At 41.7% G+C, this 21,515-nt stretch overlaps 1 protein-coding gene across 1 annotated transcript in view; it reads right to left on the bottom strand.

Moving 5' to 3' along the window:
• Nucleotides 1-21,515, bottom strand: part of PCCA (propionyl-CoA carboxylase subunit alpha) — a 476,636-nt gene that overhangs the window by 195,044 nt on the left and 260,077 nt on the right. Inside the window, exons 17-18 of the mRNA XM_044286403.1 lie at nucleotides 6,104-6,214; nucleotides 4,139-4,241 (exon numbers count right to left, since the gene is read on the bottom strand). Of these exons, the coding sequence (XP_044142338.1) occupies nucleotides 4,139-4,241; nucleotides 6,104-6,214 (214 nt within the window). The remainder of the gene's footprint in view (nucleotides 1-4,138; nucleotides 4,242-6,103; nucleotides 6,215-21,515) is intronic.

The raw sequence follows: 21,515 nt of genomic DNA, 5'->3' as shown, positions 1-21,515 counted from the left end.
CATTTTTTTTTTTTTTTTGCCCAAACATTTTTTTTTTATCAAAGACATGTAGAACAATAAATTTAGCGAAACATTTATATATGGATGTCGTTTTTTTTGCAAAATTTTACAGCTGAAAGTGAAAAATGTCATTTTTTTGCAAAGAAATCGTTAAATTTCGATTAATAACAAAAAAAGTAAAAATGTCAGCAGCAATGAAATACCACCAAATGAAAGCTCTATTAGTGAGAAGAAAAGGAGGTAAAATTAATTTGGGTGGTAAGTTGCATGACCGAGCAATAAAGAGTGAAAGTAGTGTAGTGCAGAAGTAAAAAGTGGCCTGGTCATTAAGGGGGTTTCAGCTAGCGGGGTTGAAGTGGTTAACCGCAGGGTTAAAAAATGTGAAAGGTTGCATTATGTGGCACAAAGACCAAAAATATTACAATCAGTTATCTGCTCTATCAATTCTGCACTTGTTATGCTAATCAAATGACATCGATGAGAAAATGACACCAGAGTTAGAATTATAAGTCTATGCACAAATTGTGCCATATTAAAATTTCACACATTGTGATATGTCCGGTAACACAAGTACAATTTTGCCAACACTAATGAAAGATAAAAGAACAATTCCAATAAATAAATTAGGAAAATATAGACCACTGCCAACACAAGCTTTGTAAAGGAAGTACTGTGGGCAATTGGATTCTGAAATACAAACATTACATTAGTATGCCCATGAGATAGTATGATGTAGCCACACCTGTAGAATCATTTGGTTACACCCACTAAGACTGGAATAAAGACATAATGCAGCCAAACCATATAGCAGGAATTCAGTCACACTGGATGGTTTTTCACCGGCACCTTTACATAAAAAAAATATAAAATCACTAAAGCCTAAAGAATGTTTCCATTTCGCACCAAAACCTGGAAAGAAACATAAAATGTAGCTAGCCTATTCACATGGAACCAGTCAAGCATTTCTACACCTCTAAATAGCTAAAGACTAATTTTAGGTATGGGCTCCATGTCAATGGCAGTCCTCACACTTTCCAATCACAGAACAAGGGGCTTATCATGGGCTCCATGTCAATGGGCTTATTTTGGGGTCTAATAGCCTGGATACCCTGCCTTTAGTTTACCTTCTGATATCAACAAAGTTATATCAGGCTCTCTCAGACATCAGAAATAATTTGAAGGCTTTAGACAACACTGAACCACATTTTTATAGAATTATATGTACTTTTACAAAAAAATAAGGTTCATTAAAAGTTTCTTGTTTGTTTTCTATATCTTGCATGTAACACACTACAATGTAAACTGCACAATACCGTTCAGACCTGATTCCATCAGACAAGCTCCTCTCCTAAAGCTAAACTAAGCTCAAATCCTGTTTGATTTGCACTCGTTTTATTTATTTTTAATGCTTGAGCTTAGTTTAGCTTCAGGATAGGTCAGAGAATGGCAGCAGAGAGAGCTGTCAGAGCATGTCTGATGGATTTAGCACAGAATGCAGTGTAATGCATGAAAGCAGTAGAAGACAAAATTAAGATTATTTGCAAAAGAACATGCATTGAAAAAAAAAAAAATAATTGTTTAAATGTGTCCATAGTATTTGATGCACTATAGGAAAAGATGGTTTAAGGCTGCAAAGCGCTTGGATTAAAGATTCTGGCCCTGCAGTGCAGCTGTCAGGGACAGTGCAGAGTCCAGTGATGCCGGTAAGGGAGTAATCAGAGTGGTCCCTGGCTAACGATCGCTCCGATTGGCAAGTCTGTGCAGACTAACTAATCGGAGCGCGGCAGTGTTAAAATGCTGGTTTCAGGCTCTGATCCACACTCTGCATATCAGAGCCTGAAATCAGGTGTGGAGGGAAAAAAAAAAAAAGTTAAAAAATGGAAATGAAAATAAATGGCCTTTTCACATATCCACTCAATTATAAGAGATAAAAAAAATTAAAATAAACTACTCATGATTAGTGTAAAGTATTATAGTGGCTCACTTTACTCAAATACTATTGGTAAGGGTGCTTGGTTTATAAGTGGCTCACTCAGTCACTTAAAGGCTTTAAAATCACCATCTAAAACCAAGTGATTAAATAACTCAAATTTATTCGAATAAATGTTAAAATATCGATGAATAATCTAAAAAAAAATCGGTAGACATACAAATTCTTGAAACCACATATACATATAATAATACAGAACCAGAGAATCATAATTCGTGGCAGAACCAGAGGAACAGAACTACCCAATAACACCCTGTATCGACTGCAATATCTACGAGAGATTACAAGTATTACTAAATTCTCTATTCGAGATTTGAAAACTCAAGTCTAGATTGCTACCTCCTCCATACATCACGTGACATACAATTCAAGCTCCGCCATTGCAAGTAAATCGAGTGTTTCACAATCGGAAATATTGAAGTTTACTTATAAAGGACTGTCGTTTTCCATTCGAACATTTAACAAGACTAATTTTGAATACTATATTGCTCGAATATTCAGCACTTGGAACATTCTTTGAAGATTGAATACTTCGACTGTTCTTTTTATCTCTCATCCAAAAAATAAGCCCTCATATAACTATGTTGACAGAAGAATATAAAAAAAAAAAAATGGGTCTTAGATTTTGGTGATGCAAAAAATAAATAAAAAAAGAAGTGATTTTATGATACAAAAGTGGTAGAACTTTAAAAAAAAAAAAACAATACAAATTTGGTGTTGCCATAACCGAATCATCCCACAAAATAAAATTATCTTATCAAATATACCACATGGAGACCCCCATAAAAAAAAAAACACTGATAGAAATGCAATTTTTACCTGCTTCACCCTCCTATGAAAAATAAAAAGCGATCAAAAATCCATATGTACCCAAAAATGGTACCATTAAAAAACTACAGCCCATCCCGCAAAAAAATGAGCCCCCACACAGCTCAATCAACAACAAAAAAGGCCCTTAAAATCTATTTCAGCAAATTCCACGTTACAAATTGCAGCTGCCGCACCTTTACTTTTGTATTCTGCCGTCTGCCCATACAGCAGGTTACAACCACAGATGACGTGTTGCCGTATTCAGGAGAGAAATGGGTAACACATTATGGGGTCCATTTTCTCCTATTATCCCTTGTTAAAGTGAAAAATGTGGGCTTAACCAGCTTTTTCTTGTAAAAAATATAATTTTTAATTTTCACAGCCATCTGTTTCTAAATATTATAAAAAAAACGACTGATGTCACAGTGGTCAGTAAATTATTTGAGGGGTGTAGTTTCCAAAATGGAGTCACTTTTAGGGGGGTTCTTTTGTAGGGGTGCCTTAGTGTGCCTTGAAATATAACATGACAAAAACTAATTTTTTTAAATGAATTTTTTACATTTTTGGTAAATTTTAGATTTTTTTTAAAATAAAGGCAAAATACATCAACTCAAATTTACCACTATCATGAAGTACGACGTGTCACGAGAAAACAATCTCAGAATGGCAAGAAAACGTAAAAGTGTTCTAAAATTATTACCACATAAAGGGGGTTAATATTTTTTTATAAATTAGACAGCAATTAAAGCCTGTCTAATTACACTGGCAGATTTTCTGGCAGATTATCGCTAACGAGTGTTCATAGTAACGCTCGGTTAGCGTTCATCTGGCAGTACAAGCAAACGCTCGTTCATCGGACAATCGTGATCTTTCAGCAAGCTGAAGGATCACGATTTGCAGGCGGCAGACTGTACTGTCTAATCATGATCTGCTGCCAGCAAATAACTAGACAGTATGGGGACGAGTGATGGCATAAACAATCGCTCATCCTCATCCTGTGGAGGAGATTGCTGCATGTAATAGCAGCGGTCTCCTCCTCTAGCGAGATGGTGATTCCTAGGAAGGAACGCTTTCCTCCCAACAATTGCCTGCAGAATCGGCTGGTGTAATACAGCCTTAGGCCTCTTTCACACTACCGGTTTTTTTTTTGTTTGTTTTTTTCGTTTTGCAGGCTGTTTTTTACGTTCAGATACGGATCCGCAAAACACTGAAATAGCCATACGGTAGTGTGAAAAAGGCCTTAACAGTTACTTCAAAGGGAAGAATTGTTTATCACGGATCACACATTTTGCATCAATTTGTTTTCTATGAGGTGAGCTTTGTCATCAACTAACTAACCTTGTGTTATTTAGGAAGTGATGTGACCTGGTCTGTGAAGTGACAAACAGTGAAGCTGTTGTCACAAGAAGTTCATTTCTTTCTTTAGGTGTCAAACTGTGTCCTGTTATGAAGAAAACCCAAGAATTACAAAATCAAAAGCTATACAAGAGAACTTCACATAGAAGTAAACATGATAGTTTTATATTACAAGTTTAGCATATCAAATCTAGAAAACATCATCGCAGAAATCTTAACCCTATCATAAATTAGGTTTAACAGACATCTCAACCCTAGTTTAAAAGCCCTATTAGCCTAACGTGTCAGTGGTGGATTGCAAGTGATAAACAATGGGGCGGATTTACTAATTGTGTTTATATTAGACCGTGTACCCCGAGAACAGCTACAGATATGCCAAATTTATCAGTGTGATTCAAACCAAATAATACATTTGATGCATCGGCACTGAAGATACCAATCTTGACAAATCTCCACATTTGTCTAAATTTATGTCAACTATTAGTTGCCTTACTTTGCAGCACAATTTTGCACCAATTTGTGGCAACATTTTGGCACACTACTGACTATCAAACATAACACCCCCAAGTACCTTCTCTTATATGCCCTGCCTGTTATTTGAGCAAGGTACAACACGTGCAAATCACATGAAAATTGTGGTAAAAGATGTACATCAGTTTTTTTTATATTTTCAGCAAATTAAACCAGAACAAGATGGGTGCATATTGAGTATTTACCTAGTGATCGACTTCTGTAAAGAAGCAGTAAGAAAAGTAATGCTGTAATACTAGAAATATGAAGGTGAAAGGCGTTTAGAGCAGGAGCACCAGGTTAGACTAATTATGTGTTGATCCGTTGAGAGAATTCCATGACTATATACTGTATGGTACTTAATTAGTATATCTGGCCAATACAGAACACTGATTCTGTGTCAACTGAGACATCATACATTTTTTTTACAAAATCAGATTTAAAGAAAAGAAACCAAACCTTTTAGATATGATTACTTAAATGCTTTAAATAACCTTTAAATACATTTTGTAAAGAAAAAAACCTGCTGAAAAATGATGTACGGTATCCAATAGGTAGAAGAGTGAAATAAATGTACAGTAAATAGAGACTTTATGCATCTCCGCACAAAAAAAAATAAAAAATCAAACAAGAAAGTGGCTGCTTTTGCTTAATGGCTTGGCGCCTCAATGGCACTTTGTACAGTGTATATAAACTAAGAACAGGCTTGTGTTAGGCTCTACATGCAGCAGCAGGTCAGGAATGGAATGCAAAATCAATGACCTCTGGTTCCTTCCATGTCCCTTGAAATTAATATTAGGAAAGCTTACCATAATCAAAAGCGTACTTTATACAGAAATGACACATGGTAACCTTTAAGCTTAAGGACAAAAAAATGTTTCTGTGTTAGGATTATTGCTTTTCTTTGTTTTTGTTTAAATTACAGATATATGCTTAGAATGTCACAAAATATATATGGAAGCAGTGGATCAGTGGTGTGGCATTAGAGTACAGTTTACATGGCCTGATCCGTCTTGCTCCGCACCACATCGTGAACGGAAAACGCTGGTTGCAGCGTTATTCTGTCTGCGATGGGGATGCAACCAAACGGAATGCATTCTGGTGCATTCCGTTTAGTTCAGTTTTGGCGACATGCCAATGTAGTGCATCACTGCTAGGGAATGTGCCGCTTGGGGACAGTTCACTGCTGAGGCCCGTCACTGGCTGCAGTAGCACATGTGGTCCTGACGTACCCTGGCCAGAAGTAAACAAGCCAGGGACTGAAAGATCACTGAAGGTACCACATGCTACGGAGCCAATTAAAAATGACCATAATCCTTCCTGAAAAATTGCTTTAAATGTTGCAAAAGAAGGTAATGGAAAATAATAGATCTAATTGAATGGCAAAAGCAGTAACTCAAGTCTGTACATAATAAACCTGCAATTGAAAAGACAAACCTTTAAATCCATCAGGATAAACTTCAGGGAGAAATTTAGTAGTGATGTCTCCTTTAATAAAACGAGGGTGAGTGATAACTTCCCGAAGTAAGGGAATATTGTGAGTCACACCTGAAAAACATAACAAAATCAAATCATATACTATGAGACTGTGGGAATATAAAACAAAAATACAAACTGCAATACTGCCTAAAATGTAAAATATGCCAGACAAAATACAAACTGCCCCTCCACCTAATTTATCTCCAACCCTGATGGCCATCAAATGGCTGCTAATGCAGTGCTATAATCATAACTACCGTACTTAGTATATACAGGAGCCCTAAAGATGTTTAAGGTGGTAGGTAGTTGCTTGACTTTGGAAGGTGATTCATCAAGCAGCATATGTAATAGTAACTATTTTGGAAGTATTGGGTCGGTGAACAAGAGTAGGACCACTGACCTACTCAAATTTTAGAAACAACTAAAGTTCAATGTGTAATTTTGTTCACAGACTTAAATTAATATCACATCAGAGAGATTATGTAACAAAGCAAGTTTTAAAAGATATAAAAGAGACCATGTTGCCATGGCAGACCTATTGTTTCAAGTGAATATGAGCTTGTATTCTGTCAGATTCTGTTCCTTAACCTGTTCCGGACAGGGTTTACCGTTACGCCCTGATTTCCCGATCCATAAGAACACAGGACATACCTGTATCTCCTATGTATTTCTGATCACCGCCGCTCAGCAGGCGGTGATCGGAACCCGTTGCCTACTCAAATCATTCAGCAGGCACCTTGGCTAATTGCGAGCCCCGTGTAGGCGATCGCAGAAAAACGCAGGTCAATTCAGACCTGCGGTTTGCTGCGTTTCGGGGTTATTCGGGTCTCTGGGGACCCGATAACCCGGAACAGGTTGGTAATCGGAGGTGTGATAATACACCACCAATCACCATCCTTAGATCCTGAGAGGTGATGGTCACATCACCTCTCAGGATCGCTCTCATTGGTCGGCAGGGCGGGTGGGAGTTTCAAATCATCGCAGCGCTACTCACCTCCTCCTTTTCAGCCCGGAGCATGAGGAGAGAGGAGCTCTGCACGTGTCTCAGAGCCAGCATCCCCTATCTGTTCAGAGCCCAGGAACCAGCCAGCACCCAATCTGTGCCCCAGCACCCCCAGCACCATTAGGTATTTAGGGAAAGGCTAGGGACAAGTTAGATTAGGCAGGGATATTTAGGGAAAGTTAGTTGAAGAAAAAACAACAAAAAACTGTTTTGGTTGCATCACCCTAAATTGGGTGTCTGGGGTCTACAGCACAGCTGTGTGTGACCCTAGACCCCCCAGAGGTGCTGCAGCTTGCCCCCTGCCCCCCTCCTCTCCCCCACAACTTTTTTGGGGTGTAGGCAGTTTTTTTTGTGCGTACGCTGACTGTGGCCGGCACTCTTAGCGTCCGGCCACTGTTAGCGCATCGCACACCCCACCGCTGATCAACTTCGCACGGTTGATCAGCGATTTTTTATTTTTTTCCCCCATTTTTTTCCCCTTTTTTCAGTTAGTCTTTTATTTTATTTTTGTCTGTTAGGTTTAGGGTGAGTTCGCAAACACCCGTGCCCCTACACACACGCACAGCAAATAAAGATTTACATGCACCCAAACACACACCCCCCTATGGCCCGCCGTATGTTCTCGGCTGAGGAGGCATACGCTCAGCTTGCCTCAGAGTCCGAGAGTCCCAGTGAGGACGAGGATGACCACACTTTCCTGTTGTCATCCGCATCCTCCTCATCATCTAGCGATGATGATGAGCCCCCAAGGCGGTGGAGACGCCGCCAGGCGGAGCAAGGAGACCGCCATGCTAGGGACCCTGTGGCCAAACCTAGTACGAACAGCTCTGTGGCTCGTACTAGTTTTCCGGCCCACCAGTTAAATCCACCGGAGCCCCCTGCCGGTGAACTTGTCTGGTATACCCTAGAGCGTTATGAGCCCGTGATTCCTGATTTTGAAGGCCAACCAGGAATCCAGATTTAAACAGTGGGCTTCACTGAATACGACTTTATTTATTTTTTCAGTGACCACTTTGTAAATCTAATGGTGCAACAAACAAACCTGCACGCTCAACAGTTTGTTGCTCAACACCCGGGCTCCTTTTTGGCTAGGCCCGGTAGCTGGACTCCGGTCAGTGCAGCCGAGATGAGGACATTTTGGGGCCTCGTGCTGCATATGGGCCTAGTCAAGAAACCTAGTGTCAGGCATTACTGGAGTGGGGACATCCTCTACCAGGCCCCACTTTACAGTACAGCAATGACAAGCTCCCGGTTTGAGGCCATCCGGAAATGCCTGCATTATTCAGATAATGCAGCATCAGGCTGGTCATGGATCACTTTGGGGCCAAATTTGTACAGGCGTATGTACCTGGAAGGGAGGTCGCGGTTGACGAGTCTCATTGCGTTCAAGGGGAGACTCCTTTTCCGCCAGTATTTTCCCTCTAAGCGGGCGACGTATGGCGTGAAGCTGTACAAACTTTGTGAGAGTACCTCAGGGTACACTTACAAGTTTTGTGTGTACGAGGGGCGAGATACCCGTATTCAACCTCCAGAATGTCCCCCCGCTCTGGGTGTTAGCGGGAAACTTGTGTGGGACATTATGCACCCACTTCTAGGTTACCACCTGTACGTGGATAACTTTTAAACTAGTATCCCCTTGTTCCAGTCCCTCGCCACCAGATCCACATCCGCTTGTGGTACCGTGCGGAAAAATCAATGCGGCCTCCCTACCTACCCCCTCCAGGTACCTATCCCAATGGGGGAGACCTGTGCCCTTAGCACTGTAAACCTGCTGCTGGTCAGATATAAGGACAAGAGGGATGTCCTTGTACTGTCCACAATTCATGGTAACGGCATCACCCCTGTCCCTGTGCGAGGTACTGCGGAAAAGGTCCTCAAGCTCGATTGTATCGTCGACTACAATTGGTATATGGGAGAAGTTGTTCTCTCTGATCAAGTCCTCAAGCCATATAACACCATGCGCAAAACCCGGGCATGGTACAAAAAAGTTGCGGTCTACTTGGTACAGGTTGCCTTGTACAACTCTTTTGTGCTGTCCCAGAGCACTGGCAACGCAGGGAGATTCCTCCAGTTCTATGAGGCAGTCCTCAAGGCACTGATCTTTTCTGACCGGGAAAGAGCAGGCCGGAGTACCTCGGAAACTGTAGGCGCCCAGATCGTCCCTGGCCAACACTTTCCAGGTGTGGTCCCTCATACTGGAAATAAGGGACGGACCCCAAAAAAGTGCAGAGTGTGTCACAGGAGGGGGATACGGAAGGACACCACTACTCAATATGAAGCGTGCCCGATCATCCGGGCATCTGCATTATTGGTTTCTTCAGGGAGTACCACACTTCCATGAAGTACTAAATTTATATCCCAATTTAGCCACTGACAATCGGATAAAAAAAAATATATATATGGTTCTCAGACTTGAGACACTAAAACAAAAACAAAAAAATTTTCAAAAATATTTTGTAATACAAACAAAAAAAAGTTGACATATTAGGTATCGGCGCGTCCGTAATAATCTGCTCTATAAAAAAACCCTCAGATTAACATAATCAAAAAAATTAAATAAAACCGGTGCAAAAAAAGTTTTTTTTGTCACCTTGCATCACAAAAATTGTAATAGCAAGCGATCAAAAAGTCATATGCCCACCAAAATAGTGCCAATAAAACAGTCGTCTCATCCCGCAAAAAATTAGCCCCTACCTAAGATAATCAGCTAGAAAAAAAAAAATAAAAAATAACTCAGACTATACAGATACTAAAATGTATAATATAGTGTAAAACATTTAACATATTAGGTATCGCCGCATCCGTAAGAATCTGCTCTATAAAAATATCCCCCCAACCCCTCAGATGAACACGGTAAAAATAAAAAAATAAAAATGGTGCCAAAAAAAGACATTTTTGGGCAAATTTTCCATTTTAATCAGTTTTTTTCCAATAACAAAGTAAGGGTTAACAGCCAAACAAAACTTAATATTTATTACCCTGAGGCCTCATGCACACGACCGTTGTGTGCATCCGTGGCCGTTGTGCCGTTTTCCGTTTTTTTTCACGGACCCATTGACTTTCAATGGGTCCGTGGAAAAATCGGAAAATGCACCGTTTGGCAGCCGCATCCGTGAGCCGTGTTTCCTGGCCGTGAAAAAAATATGACCTGTCCTATTTTTTTCACGGCCAACGGTTCACGGGCCCATTCAAGTCAATGGGTCCGTGAAAGAACACGGATGCACACAAGATTGGCATCCGTGTCCGTGATCCGTGGCCGTAGGTTTTAGTTTCATACAGACGGATCCGAAGATCCGTCTGCATAAAAGCTTTTTCAGAGCTGAGTTTTCACTTCGTGAAAACTCAGATCCGACAGTATATTCTAACACAGAGGCGTTCCCATGGTGATGGGACGCTTCTAGTTAGAATACACTACAAACTGTGTACAAGACTGCCCCCTGCTGCCTGGCAGCACCCGATCTCTTACAGGGGGATATGATAGTACAATTAACCCCATCAGGTGCGGCATTGTACTATCATATCCCCCTGTAAGAGATCAGGGCTGCCAGGCAGCAGGGGGCAGACCCCCCCCCCCTCCCCAGTTTGAATATCATTGTGCGGCCCCCCCCCTCCCCTGTTGTTAACTCGTTGGTGGCCAGTGTGCGCACCCCCCTCCCTCCCTCCCTCTATTGTTTTAATACATTGGGGCCAGTGTGCGCGCGCCCCCCCAACCCCCCCCCCTCCCTCCCTCTATTGTTTTAATACATTGGGGCCAGTGTGCGCGCGCCCCCCCAACCCCCCCCCCTCCCTCCCTCTCTCTATTGTTTTAATACATTGGGGCCAGTGTGCGCGCGCCCCCCCAACCCCCCCCCCCCCCTCCCTCCCTCTATTGTTTTAATACATTGGGGCCAGTGTGCGCACCCCCCCAACCCCCCCCCCCTCTATTGTAATAATAGCATTGGGGCCAGTGTGCGCACCCCCCCCCCACCCCCCCCCTCCCTCCCTCTCTCTATTGTTTTAATACATTGGGGCCAGTGTGCGCGCGCCCCCCCAACCCCCCCCCCCTCCCTCCCTCTATTGTTTTAATACATTGGGGCCAGTGTGCGCACCCCCCCAACCCCCCCCCCTCTATTGTAATAATAGCATTGGGGCCAGTGTGCGCACCCCCCCCCCCCCCCCCCCCGATCATCGGTGGCAGCGGAGTAGAAGATTCATACTTACCTGGCTGCTGCGATGTCTGCGTCCGGCCGGGAGCTCCTCCTACTGGTAAGTGACAGCAATGCGCCGCACAGACCTGTCACTTACCAGTAGGAGGAGCTCCCGGCCGGACACAGAGATGGCAGCAGCCAGCAGCCAGGTAAGTATGAATCTTCTACTCCGCTGCCACCGATGATCGGGGGGGGGGGGGGGGGGGGGCACACTGGCCCCAATGCTATTATTACAATAGAGGGAGGGAGGGGGGGGGGGTTGGGGGGGCGCGCACACTGGCCCCAATGCTATTATTACAATAGAGGGAGGGAGGGAGGGGGGGGGTTGGGGGGGCGCGCACACTGGCCCCAATGCTATTATTACAATAGAGGGAGGGAGGGAGGGGGGTGCGCACACTGGCCACCAACGAGTTAACAACAGGGGAGGGGGGGCCCACTGGCCACCAATGAGTTAAAAACAGGGGGGGGGGGGTCTGCCCCCTGCTGCCTGGCAGCACCTGCCAGGCAGCAGGGGACAGTCATGTACACAGTTTTTTTGTATATTCTAACCTGAAGCGTCTCCATCACCATGGGAACGCCTCTGTGTTAGAATATACTGTCGGAAATGAGTTTCACGATGTAGCTCATATCCGACAGTATATTCTAACATAGAGGCGTTCCCATGGTGATGGGGACGCTACAAGTTAAAATATACCATCGGATTGGAGAAAACTCCAATCCGATGGTATAACAGAACTCCAGACTTTACATTGAAAGTCAATGGGGACCGATTCGTTTGAAATGGCACCATATTGTGTCAACATCAAACGGATCCGTCCCCATTGACTTGCATTGTAATTCAGGACGGATCCGTTTGGCTCCGCACGGCCAGGCGGACACCAAAATGACTTTTTTTTCATGTCCGTGGATCCTCCAAAAATCAAGGAAAACCCACGGACGGAAAAACGGTCACGGATCACGGACCCACGGACCCCGTTTTTGCGGGCCGTGAAAAAAAACTGTCGTGTGCATGAGGCCTCATACTGCTGTTTACAGAAACACCCCATATGTGGTCGTAAGCTGCTGTATGACCAAACGGCAGGGAGCAGAAGAAAAGGAACGCCGTATGGATTCTGGAAGGCAGATTTTGATGGCCTTTTTTTTTTTTAAGCCCCCCTGATGCACCCGTAGAGTCAAAACTCCATAAAAGCGACCCCATCTAAGAAACTACACCCCTCAAGGTATCCAAAACAGATTTTACAAACTTTGTTAACCCTTTAGGTGTTCCACAAGAGTTATTGGCAAATGGAGATGACATTTCAGAATTTCTATTTCTGGTAACCTTGCCTCACAAAAATGTTATATAGATAAAACAAAAATCATATGTACCCTAAAAATAGTCCCAACAAAACTGACACCTTATCCCGTAGTTTCCAAAATGGGGTCACTTTTATGGAGTTACTACTCTAGGGGTGCATCAGGGGGGCTTCAAATGGGACATGGTGTAAATAAACCAGTCCAGCAAAATCTGCCTTCAAAAAAACCACATGACGCACCTTTCCCTCTACGCCCTACTGTGTGCCCATACAGTAGTTTAGGGCCACATATGGGGTGTTTCTGCAAACTACAAAATCGGGGCAATAAATATAGCATTTTGTTTGGCTGTTAACCCTTGCTTTGTTACTGGAAAAAATGGATTAAAATGGAAAATTTGCCCAAAAATTGAAATTCTCAAATTTTATCCCCATTTGCCAATAACTCTTGTGGAACACCTAAAGGGTTAACAAAGTTTGTAAAATCAGCGTTGAATACCTTGAGGGGTGTAGTTTCTAGAATGGGGTCATTTTTGGGTGGTTTCTCGTATATAAGACTCACAAAGTGACTTCAGACCTGAACTGGTCCCTAAAAATTGGGTTTTTGAAACTTTCAGAAAAATTTCAAGATTTGCTTCTAAACTTCTAAGCCTTGTAACATCCCCAAAAAAATAAAATATCATTCCCAAAATGATCCAAACATGAAGTAGACATATGGGGAATGTAAAGTAATAACTATTTTTGGAGGTAATACTATGTATTATAGAAGTAGAGAAATTGAAACTTGGAAATTTGCTATTTGTTTTACAAATTATTAGTAAATTTGATATTTTATTATAAATAAAAATTATTATTTTTTACTTAATTTTACCAGTGTCATGAAGTACAATATGTGACAAAAAAAACAATCTCAGAATGGCCTGGATAAGTCAAAGCATTTTAAAGTTATCACCACTTAAAGTGACACTGGTCAGATTTGCAAAAAATTGCCTGGTCCTTAAGGTGAAATAAGAGCTTCACTGTGAAGTGCCCTCCGTTGTCTGCACTGTGCTGCTTCACAGCTGTAGTGGTCTCCTAACTCCTAGTTGGATGCTAAGGCTGACACACAGAGCAGAGGAGATGGACTGTGAAGAAACTCAATACAGTTCACTTCACAATGAAGCTCCGCCTCCAGTGCACTTAAGGAGCAAGATAAAAATTTATATTCACACTATTCTTTATGATCAAGGCTCCACTGTTTGTATTGCTCTCCCTATCCACTACCTAGTGCTGTCAACCGTTTAACATGGTCAAAACTGTTGATAGACTCTTTTTAAAGGGTTGTCTTATGATGAACAACTGCTTTCAAAACACAGCTGTTGCAGACTGTCCTAGGCCCTGATCCTAGCAAACAACAGATTTTGCTGGGGAAAAGCCATGGGCAATGGTCACTGTACGATCTGAGCGTACGATCAGAGGTGGTCTTTGTGAGACTATCCAATTAACCTTACTATACTATTAAATGGGTTATCTGTAGAATCACTGACACACCAAGAGTTTTGAAAGTATGTTAATATAGTAATAATAAATATTACTACAGTAATCATAATACAGGTGAAACTCGAAAAATTAGAATATCGTTCAAAAGTTAATTGATTTCAGTATTGCAACTTAAAACTAGAATTTTGTGAAAAGGTTCAATATTCTAGGCGCAAAGTGTCACACCCTAGTCAGCTAATAATCCATAACACCTGAGCAAAGGGTACCTCAAAATTGAGACTTTGGTTTCATAAGTGGAAAGCCATAATCATCCAAATTATAACAAATAAAGGCTTGAAATATCAATCAATATATTCAAATATCTCACTTCGCATGTAATGAGTCTAGCTCATATGTTAGTTTCACCTTTTAACCACCTCCCATTCGCACGTTGACTATAAATGTCCGGGAGGTGGTTTTCTATTTCTGAATGGATGTTCCAGAACGTCCGTTCAGAAACTGCAGCTGCACGCTTATCATGCAGCTGCTGATCGGGTTGCCCGCTGTCAGCAGGGCAACCCTTAGAGAAGGCAGAAACAGTGCCCAGGTGTCCCTACTTTCTGGTTCGCTGCATACACAGCGCTCACCGAGCGCTATGTGCTTTCTGTTCCGGCCGGCGGTCATGCGACCGCAGGGACCGGAGTAGGCAGGAGCTGTGTGAGGTCTTTCAGAGACCTCGATCAGCCCTGCACTGAGGCTGCCTCTGTGGGGGGTGTATTTCTCCTGTAACTGGGGCTATTATGTCAGCCCCAGTTACAGGAGAAATCAACAGTGAAAAAAAAAAAAAAAAAGTTAAGTAAATGTCCTCCAGAGGTCTTGTATGACCTTATGGGGGACGAAAAGTGTTAAAAAATAAAAAAAATAAAAAAGTTTTCACATGTAAAAAAAAAAAATTAAGAATACCCAAGTAAGGAATAAAAAAAAAAAGTTAAAAATAGAAAAAATAAAAGACATATTTGGTATTGCCACGTCTGTGACGGTCGGCTCTATAAATATATCACATAATCGACCCAGTCCGATAAACACCATAAAAAATAAATAACTGTAAAAAAAGCCATTTTTGTCACCTTACATCACAAAAAGTGCAACACCAAGTGATCAAAAAGGGTGTATGTCCCACAAAATGGAACCAATAAAACAGTCACCTCATCCCGCAAAAAATGAGCCCCTACATAAGAAAATCTCTGGAAAAAAAAAAAAAAAAAAAATATAGCTCTTACAACATGGAGACACTAAAACATATTTTTTTTTGTTTAAAAAATGCTATTATTGTGTAAAACTTAAATAAATAAGAAAAAGCATTGCCGTACTCAGGAGAATTTGGGTAATGTGTTTTGGGGTGTATTTTTACATATACCCATGCTGCGTGAGAGAAATATCTCTGTCAAATCACAACTTTGTATAAAAAAATGGTAAAAGTTGTCTTTTAGAGATATTTCTCTCACCCAGCATGGGTATATGTAAAAAGACACCCCAAAACACATTGCGCTACTTCTCCTGAGTACGGCGATACCACATGTGTGACACTTTTTTGCAGCCTAGGTGCGCAAAGGGGCCCAAATTCCAATGAGTACCTTTTAGGAGGGTATTTTTAGGCATTTGGATTCCAGACTTCTTCTCACGCTTTAGGGCCCCTAAAATGCCAGGGCAGAATAAATACCCCATAAGTGACCCCATTTTGGAAAGAAGACACCCCAAGGTATTCTGTGAGGGGCATTGCGAGTTCCTAGAATTATTATTTTTTTGGCACAAGTTAGAGGAAAATGTTTTTTATTTTTTTCTCTTACAAAATCATTTTCTGCTAACTTGTGCCCAAAAAAATATATTCTAGGAACTCTCCATGCCCCTCACGGAATACCTTGGGGTGTCTTCTTTCCAAAATGGGGTCACTTGTGGGGTATTTATACTGTCCTTGCATTTTAGGGGCCCTAAAGCGTGAGAAGAAGTCTGGAATCCAAATGCCTAAAAATGCCCTCCTAAAAGGTACTCTATGGAATTTGGGCCCCTTTGTGCAAAAAGGTGTTACACGTGGTATCGCCGTACTCAGGAGAAGTAGCGCAATGTGTTTTGGGGTGTCTTTTTACATATACCAATGCTGGGTGAGAGAAATATTTCTCTAAAAGACAACTTTTACCATTTTTTTTATACAAAGTTGTCATTTGACAGAGATATTTCTCTCACGCAGCATGGCCATATGTAAAAATACACCCCAAAACACTTTAACCAAATTCTCCTGAGTACGGCGATGCCACATGTGTGACACTTTTGCAGCCTAGGTGCATAAAGGGGCCGAAAGTCCAACGAGTACCTTTAGGCTTTACAGGGTTGCTTACAATTTAGCCCCGCCCAAAATGCCAGAACAGTAAAAACACCCAACAAATGACCCCATTTTGGAAAGTAGACACCCCAAGGTATTCGCTGAGGGGCATATTGAGTCCATGAAAGATTAAACTTTTTGTCACAAGTTAGCGGAAAGGGAGACTTTGTGAGAAAAAAAAAAAAAAATCAATTTCCGATAACTTGTTCCAAAAACAAAACAAAAACCTTCTATGAACTCGCCATGGCCCTCACGGAATACCTTGGGGTGTCTTCTTTTCAAAATGGGGTCACATGTGGTGTATTTATACTGCCCTGGCATTTTAGGGGCCCTAAAGCGTGAGAATCCAAATGCCTAAAAATGCCAGAAATATCTGTCAAATTACAACTTTGTATAAAAAAAATGGGAAAAGTTGTCTTTTAGAGAGATATTTATCTCACCCAGCATGGGTATATGTAAAAAGACACCCCAAAACACATTGCCCTACTTCTTCTGAGTACGGCGATACCACATGTGTGACACACTTTTGCAGCCAATATGCGCAAAGGGGCCCAATTTCCAATGAGTACTTTCAGGATTTCACAGGGCATTTTTACACATTTGGATTCCAAACTACTTCTCACGCTTTAGGGCCCCTAAAATGCCCGGGCAGTATAAATACCCCACAAGTGACCCCATTTTGAAAAGAAGACACCCCAAGGTATTCCGTGAGGGGTATGGTGAGTTCATGTATAATTTTATTTTTTGTCACAAGTTAGTGGAATATGAGACTTTGTAAGAAGAAAAAAAAAGAAAAATGAAATAAATCATTTTCCGCTAACTTGTGACCAAAAATAAAAACTTCCATGAACTCACTATGCCCATCAGCAAATACCTTAGGGTGTCTACTTTCCGAAATGGGGTCATTTGTGGGGTGTTTCTACTGTCTGGGCATTGTAGAACCTCAGAAAACATGACAGGTGCTCAGAAAGTCAAAGTGCGTAAATTCACATTTTTGCACCATAGTTTGTAAACGCTATAACTTTTACCCAAACCAATAAATATACACTTATTGCATTTTTTTTAAAATCAAAGACATGTAGAACAATAAATTTAGAGAAAAATGTATAAAGAAACAGAAAACAGAAAGTGAAAAATTTCTTTTTTTTGCAAAAATTTCGGTCAATTTCGATTATCAAAAAAAGTAAAAATATCCGCAGCAATGAAATACCACCAAATGAAAGCTCTATTAGTGAGAAGAAAAGGAAGTCAAATTAATTTGGATGGTAAGTTGTATGACTGAGCAATAAACCGTGAAAGTAGTGTAGTGCAGAATTGTAAAAAGTGGTCTGGTCATTAAGGGGGTTTAAGCTAGGGGAGCTGAAGTGGTTAAGTAACTTGAGGGATGTCGTTTCTACAATGGGGTCATTTATGGGTGTATCCACTATGTAAGCCCCACAAAGTGACTTCAGACCTGAACTGGTCCTAAAAAAGTGGGTTTTGGCAATTTTCTTAAAAATTTGAAGAATTGCTTCTAAACTTTTAAGCCTTCTAACATCCTAAAAAAAGAAAATTACATTTCCAAAATGATGCCAACATAAAGTAGACATATGGGGAATATTAAGTAATAAATATTTTATGAGGAATCACTTTGTTTTAAAAGCAGAAAAATTGAAATTTAGAAAATTGCAAATTTTTCTAAATTTTTGGTAAATGTGGGATTTTTTCAAAAATAAAGGTGAAATATATTGACTCAAATTTATGACTATCATGAAGTAACAATGTGTCATGAGAAAACAATCTCTGAATGACTTGGATAAGTAAAGGTGGTCCAAAGTTATTACCACATAAAGTGAGATATGTCAGTTTTGCAAAATTAGGCCTGGTCAGGAAGGGGGCAAATGGCCCAGATGGGAAGTGGTTAAGTTGCATTACTGAAATAAATGAACTTTGCATGATATTCTAATTTTTTGATTTTCACCTGTAATGTGTGTTGCTAGATGAGAATCAGTCTCCTTACCTCTCAGGCAGCTGATAATATACTTGTAATGGACAATGGGTATGGATTCACTGTGCCAACTAACGGGTTTGACTTTGGGCTATTCCTGTTGGCGCTGGCAGTTCCCTTTAACCCCTATAAAGGGATCTGGTCTTTGCTCTAGTACCTCTTGGAATAGTCCCGGTCTAGTTGGCAGCTGACCCACGGGAATCAGAGACACTGATGCAGAACTCCAACGGATTAGGCTATACTTGTAAGTCAGGAAAAGGGGAGAGGTCAAGGCAAATCCAAAAACAGTCGCGAGGTCAGGACAGGTGGCTCAGGTTCATCAGACATGGGTCAGGAAAGGCAGAAGAGATTCAGAGTCTAGGAGGCAGGCAGATGTTTGTACACAGGCAAAAAAATGGATATAGGTCTTTGGCAGGGTCAAGCAGACCACATGACCTGGCAGGCTCTGTAGAGACCTATTGTTCATGCAATAGGAGCAACTGATTAGCATTTGGACACAGCAATTTACAGAACAGGAGATTGACCTTTGCAGTGTTGTACCGGACAGTTATCATGAATGAGCGTTCCTATGAACAATTGTTCCCAGGAATTGACAGTGTATTACGGGCTTAAAGGGATTTCCCAGTAAAAAAAGAATTTTTAACACGTTCCTGATAAATGGCCTCTGAAACCGAAGAGTTATACTTACCTGCTCCCTGACGCTTCGGTCCTCCACACTGCCCCTGCTGCGTCCATCTTCCGGTCCCAGTACTGTTTTCACCTGGCAGTGCATGGCCATAGTCACATGCACCTCTCCAGCCAATGACTGGCTTCAGCGGTAATGTGGCCACAAGCAGCGTGTCACCACTAAAGTCAGTCATTGACTAGAGTGGTGTAGGTAGAGATGGCCATGAACTGCCAGGTGTAAACAGCGCAGGAACCAGAAGATGGAGGCAGAGGGAGCAGCGCAAAGGACCAGGGCGGCATGGAGCAGGTAAGTATAAATCTTACCTTTTAGGGGCAATGCGGCAGGAACTTGTTAAAAAATTTGCTGCAGGAACTTGTTAATTTTTTTTATACAGGAAAAACCTGGAAAAGTAGCGACATTTCGTTCCATCCTGCCTCCTATTCATAAATCAGCGCTTTCCTTCATTGTAGAGGACGGCGCTCACTAATTAAGGGTTGGGTGTGCTCACCGGTTTGTGAATGCTCATGGAAGCACGGATTGCTGTCAGGAACCGGACGGAAAGATTCTTGATCATAGAAAAAAGGAGGAATAATCCAGCTTCATCTTCAACGTGGCATCTTTATTGATAAACGTAGTGCATTAAAAAATAACATACAGACAGTCCATGTCAACGTGTTTCGGATCCCCTTAATGCTGATCCTTAATCATGACTACAAAGAGACCGTGTTCACACAGGATTTTTATATGGTGGATAACTGCAGGCAACATCAGGTGACCGCCATTAACCTAGTCACACCCTCTTCCGGCCATCAAAGCATTCAACCTTGTAAAAATAGCTAAAAAGCAGCGAAAAAATATATGTATGTGTAGATATACACATATATATATATATATATATATATACACACACACACACATACATACATACACTGGGTCAATAATGGACACGTCTTCGATTTAGACCTTTTGGGATACTAGATTCCATTCAGAAAATCCAATATGATTCCCTATTTAGAAGCTTTCTTCTGTAGTCTCCACCCCACACAGGGGGATTAACCCTCTCCAATCCCTGAACCTGCATACCAGCGATATCGCCTCCATGTGTTGCCGAATAATGTGCACTAACTGCAGAGAAATTCCTAGTCCTGACATAGAGAATGTCCGATATATGTCTGCAGATTCAGGTTTTTAACCTATTGGTGGTGCATCCAACATATTGGAGGCGGCATAGCAAACATGTATTGCAATATACAACAAAACTTGTGTTGCAATTGATGTATTGTTTCAGATTGTAAGATCTTTGGTTAGCATATGAAAAAATGTGGCTGCCTGTTGAAATAACTTTACAGCATGTACAAATCTTATGCCCACATTTGAAATTCCCCCTATATGTTAGCCAGGTGGGTGGACTTTGTTTAATATCTGAAAAAAGGGAAGCACTAACTTTTTGAGCTAGTGTTGGTGCTCTGCGTGCTATACATTTAATACCAGAAGACACTATATCCTTCCATCGATCATCGTATTCTAGAATGGGGAGGTGTTTTTTGAAAATTTGACAGATACGCGAATATTCCAGGCTATAGCCTGTCACAAAAGCGGGGGCAGAAGAATAACTCAATCTGTGAGTTTTTTTTAAATTTTTATATGAGTGACTAGAATGAATCAATTCTGCTCTAGTTTTGTAAGAGCTACTTTCTTGGCCATATTAAGAGAATGTTCTTCATAACCACAGTTTGCTAGACGGCTTGCAACTCTGTCCATTTCCCTGCCACATATTGCATCATTAGAGCAATTCCGGTGGACACGTATGAATTCCCCCTTGGGTATATTTTTTTATGACGTGTCGAGGATGGCAAGACGTTGCAAGGAGGGTAGTGTTACCCGATGTCTCCTTCCGGTAAGTACACTGTCATGCCCTGCTCGGGCTACGTGCGGAGGTCTGCCAGATTAGCAGCACGTGTCTAGTCTTTTGTTTTGGAGTCGAGCTAGATCCGCCTCCCTTCAGGTGCGCTGGGTGGGGTTGTTGGTTTAAATTACACCCACTCCCAGTGTTCCGTGCGGGTTATAGCTTCTGTCTGGCTCTGTGGAAGTAAGGAAGGAAGGATTGGCTTTTCCTGCTCAGAAAAGATAAGTTGGTTGTTGTTTTCTTGTTGTTTGCTGTCTAGGCTGTTAGAGAGACGCCTGTCCCCTCCAGGTTCTGAGGGAGCAGGCTGGCTCTATTCCCCTTCACCATCTTAGGGATTTTAGAGTATTTGCAGCCCAGGCACGAGGACACCTTATTCCCACCTTAAGGGTCTGAACGTGGGCATAGCAGTATAGGGAGAGCTGGTAGGGAAGTGTCAGGAGGTGACCCTTATCCCCAGCTTCTTGCATAGATACTATCTCTGAGAGATTGAAAG

The sequence above is a fragment of the Bufo gargarizans genome, chromosome 3 (assembly GCF_014858855.1).
Source record: "Bufo gargarizans isolate SCDJY-AF-19 chromosome 3, ASM1485885v1, whole genome shotgun sequence".
NCBI classification, from domain to species: domain Eukaryota; kingdom Metazoa; phylum Chordata; class Amphibia; order Anura; family Bufonidae; genus Bufo; species Bufo gargarizans.
This window is presented reverse-complemented; position numbering and strand designations above follow the sequence as displayed.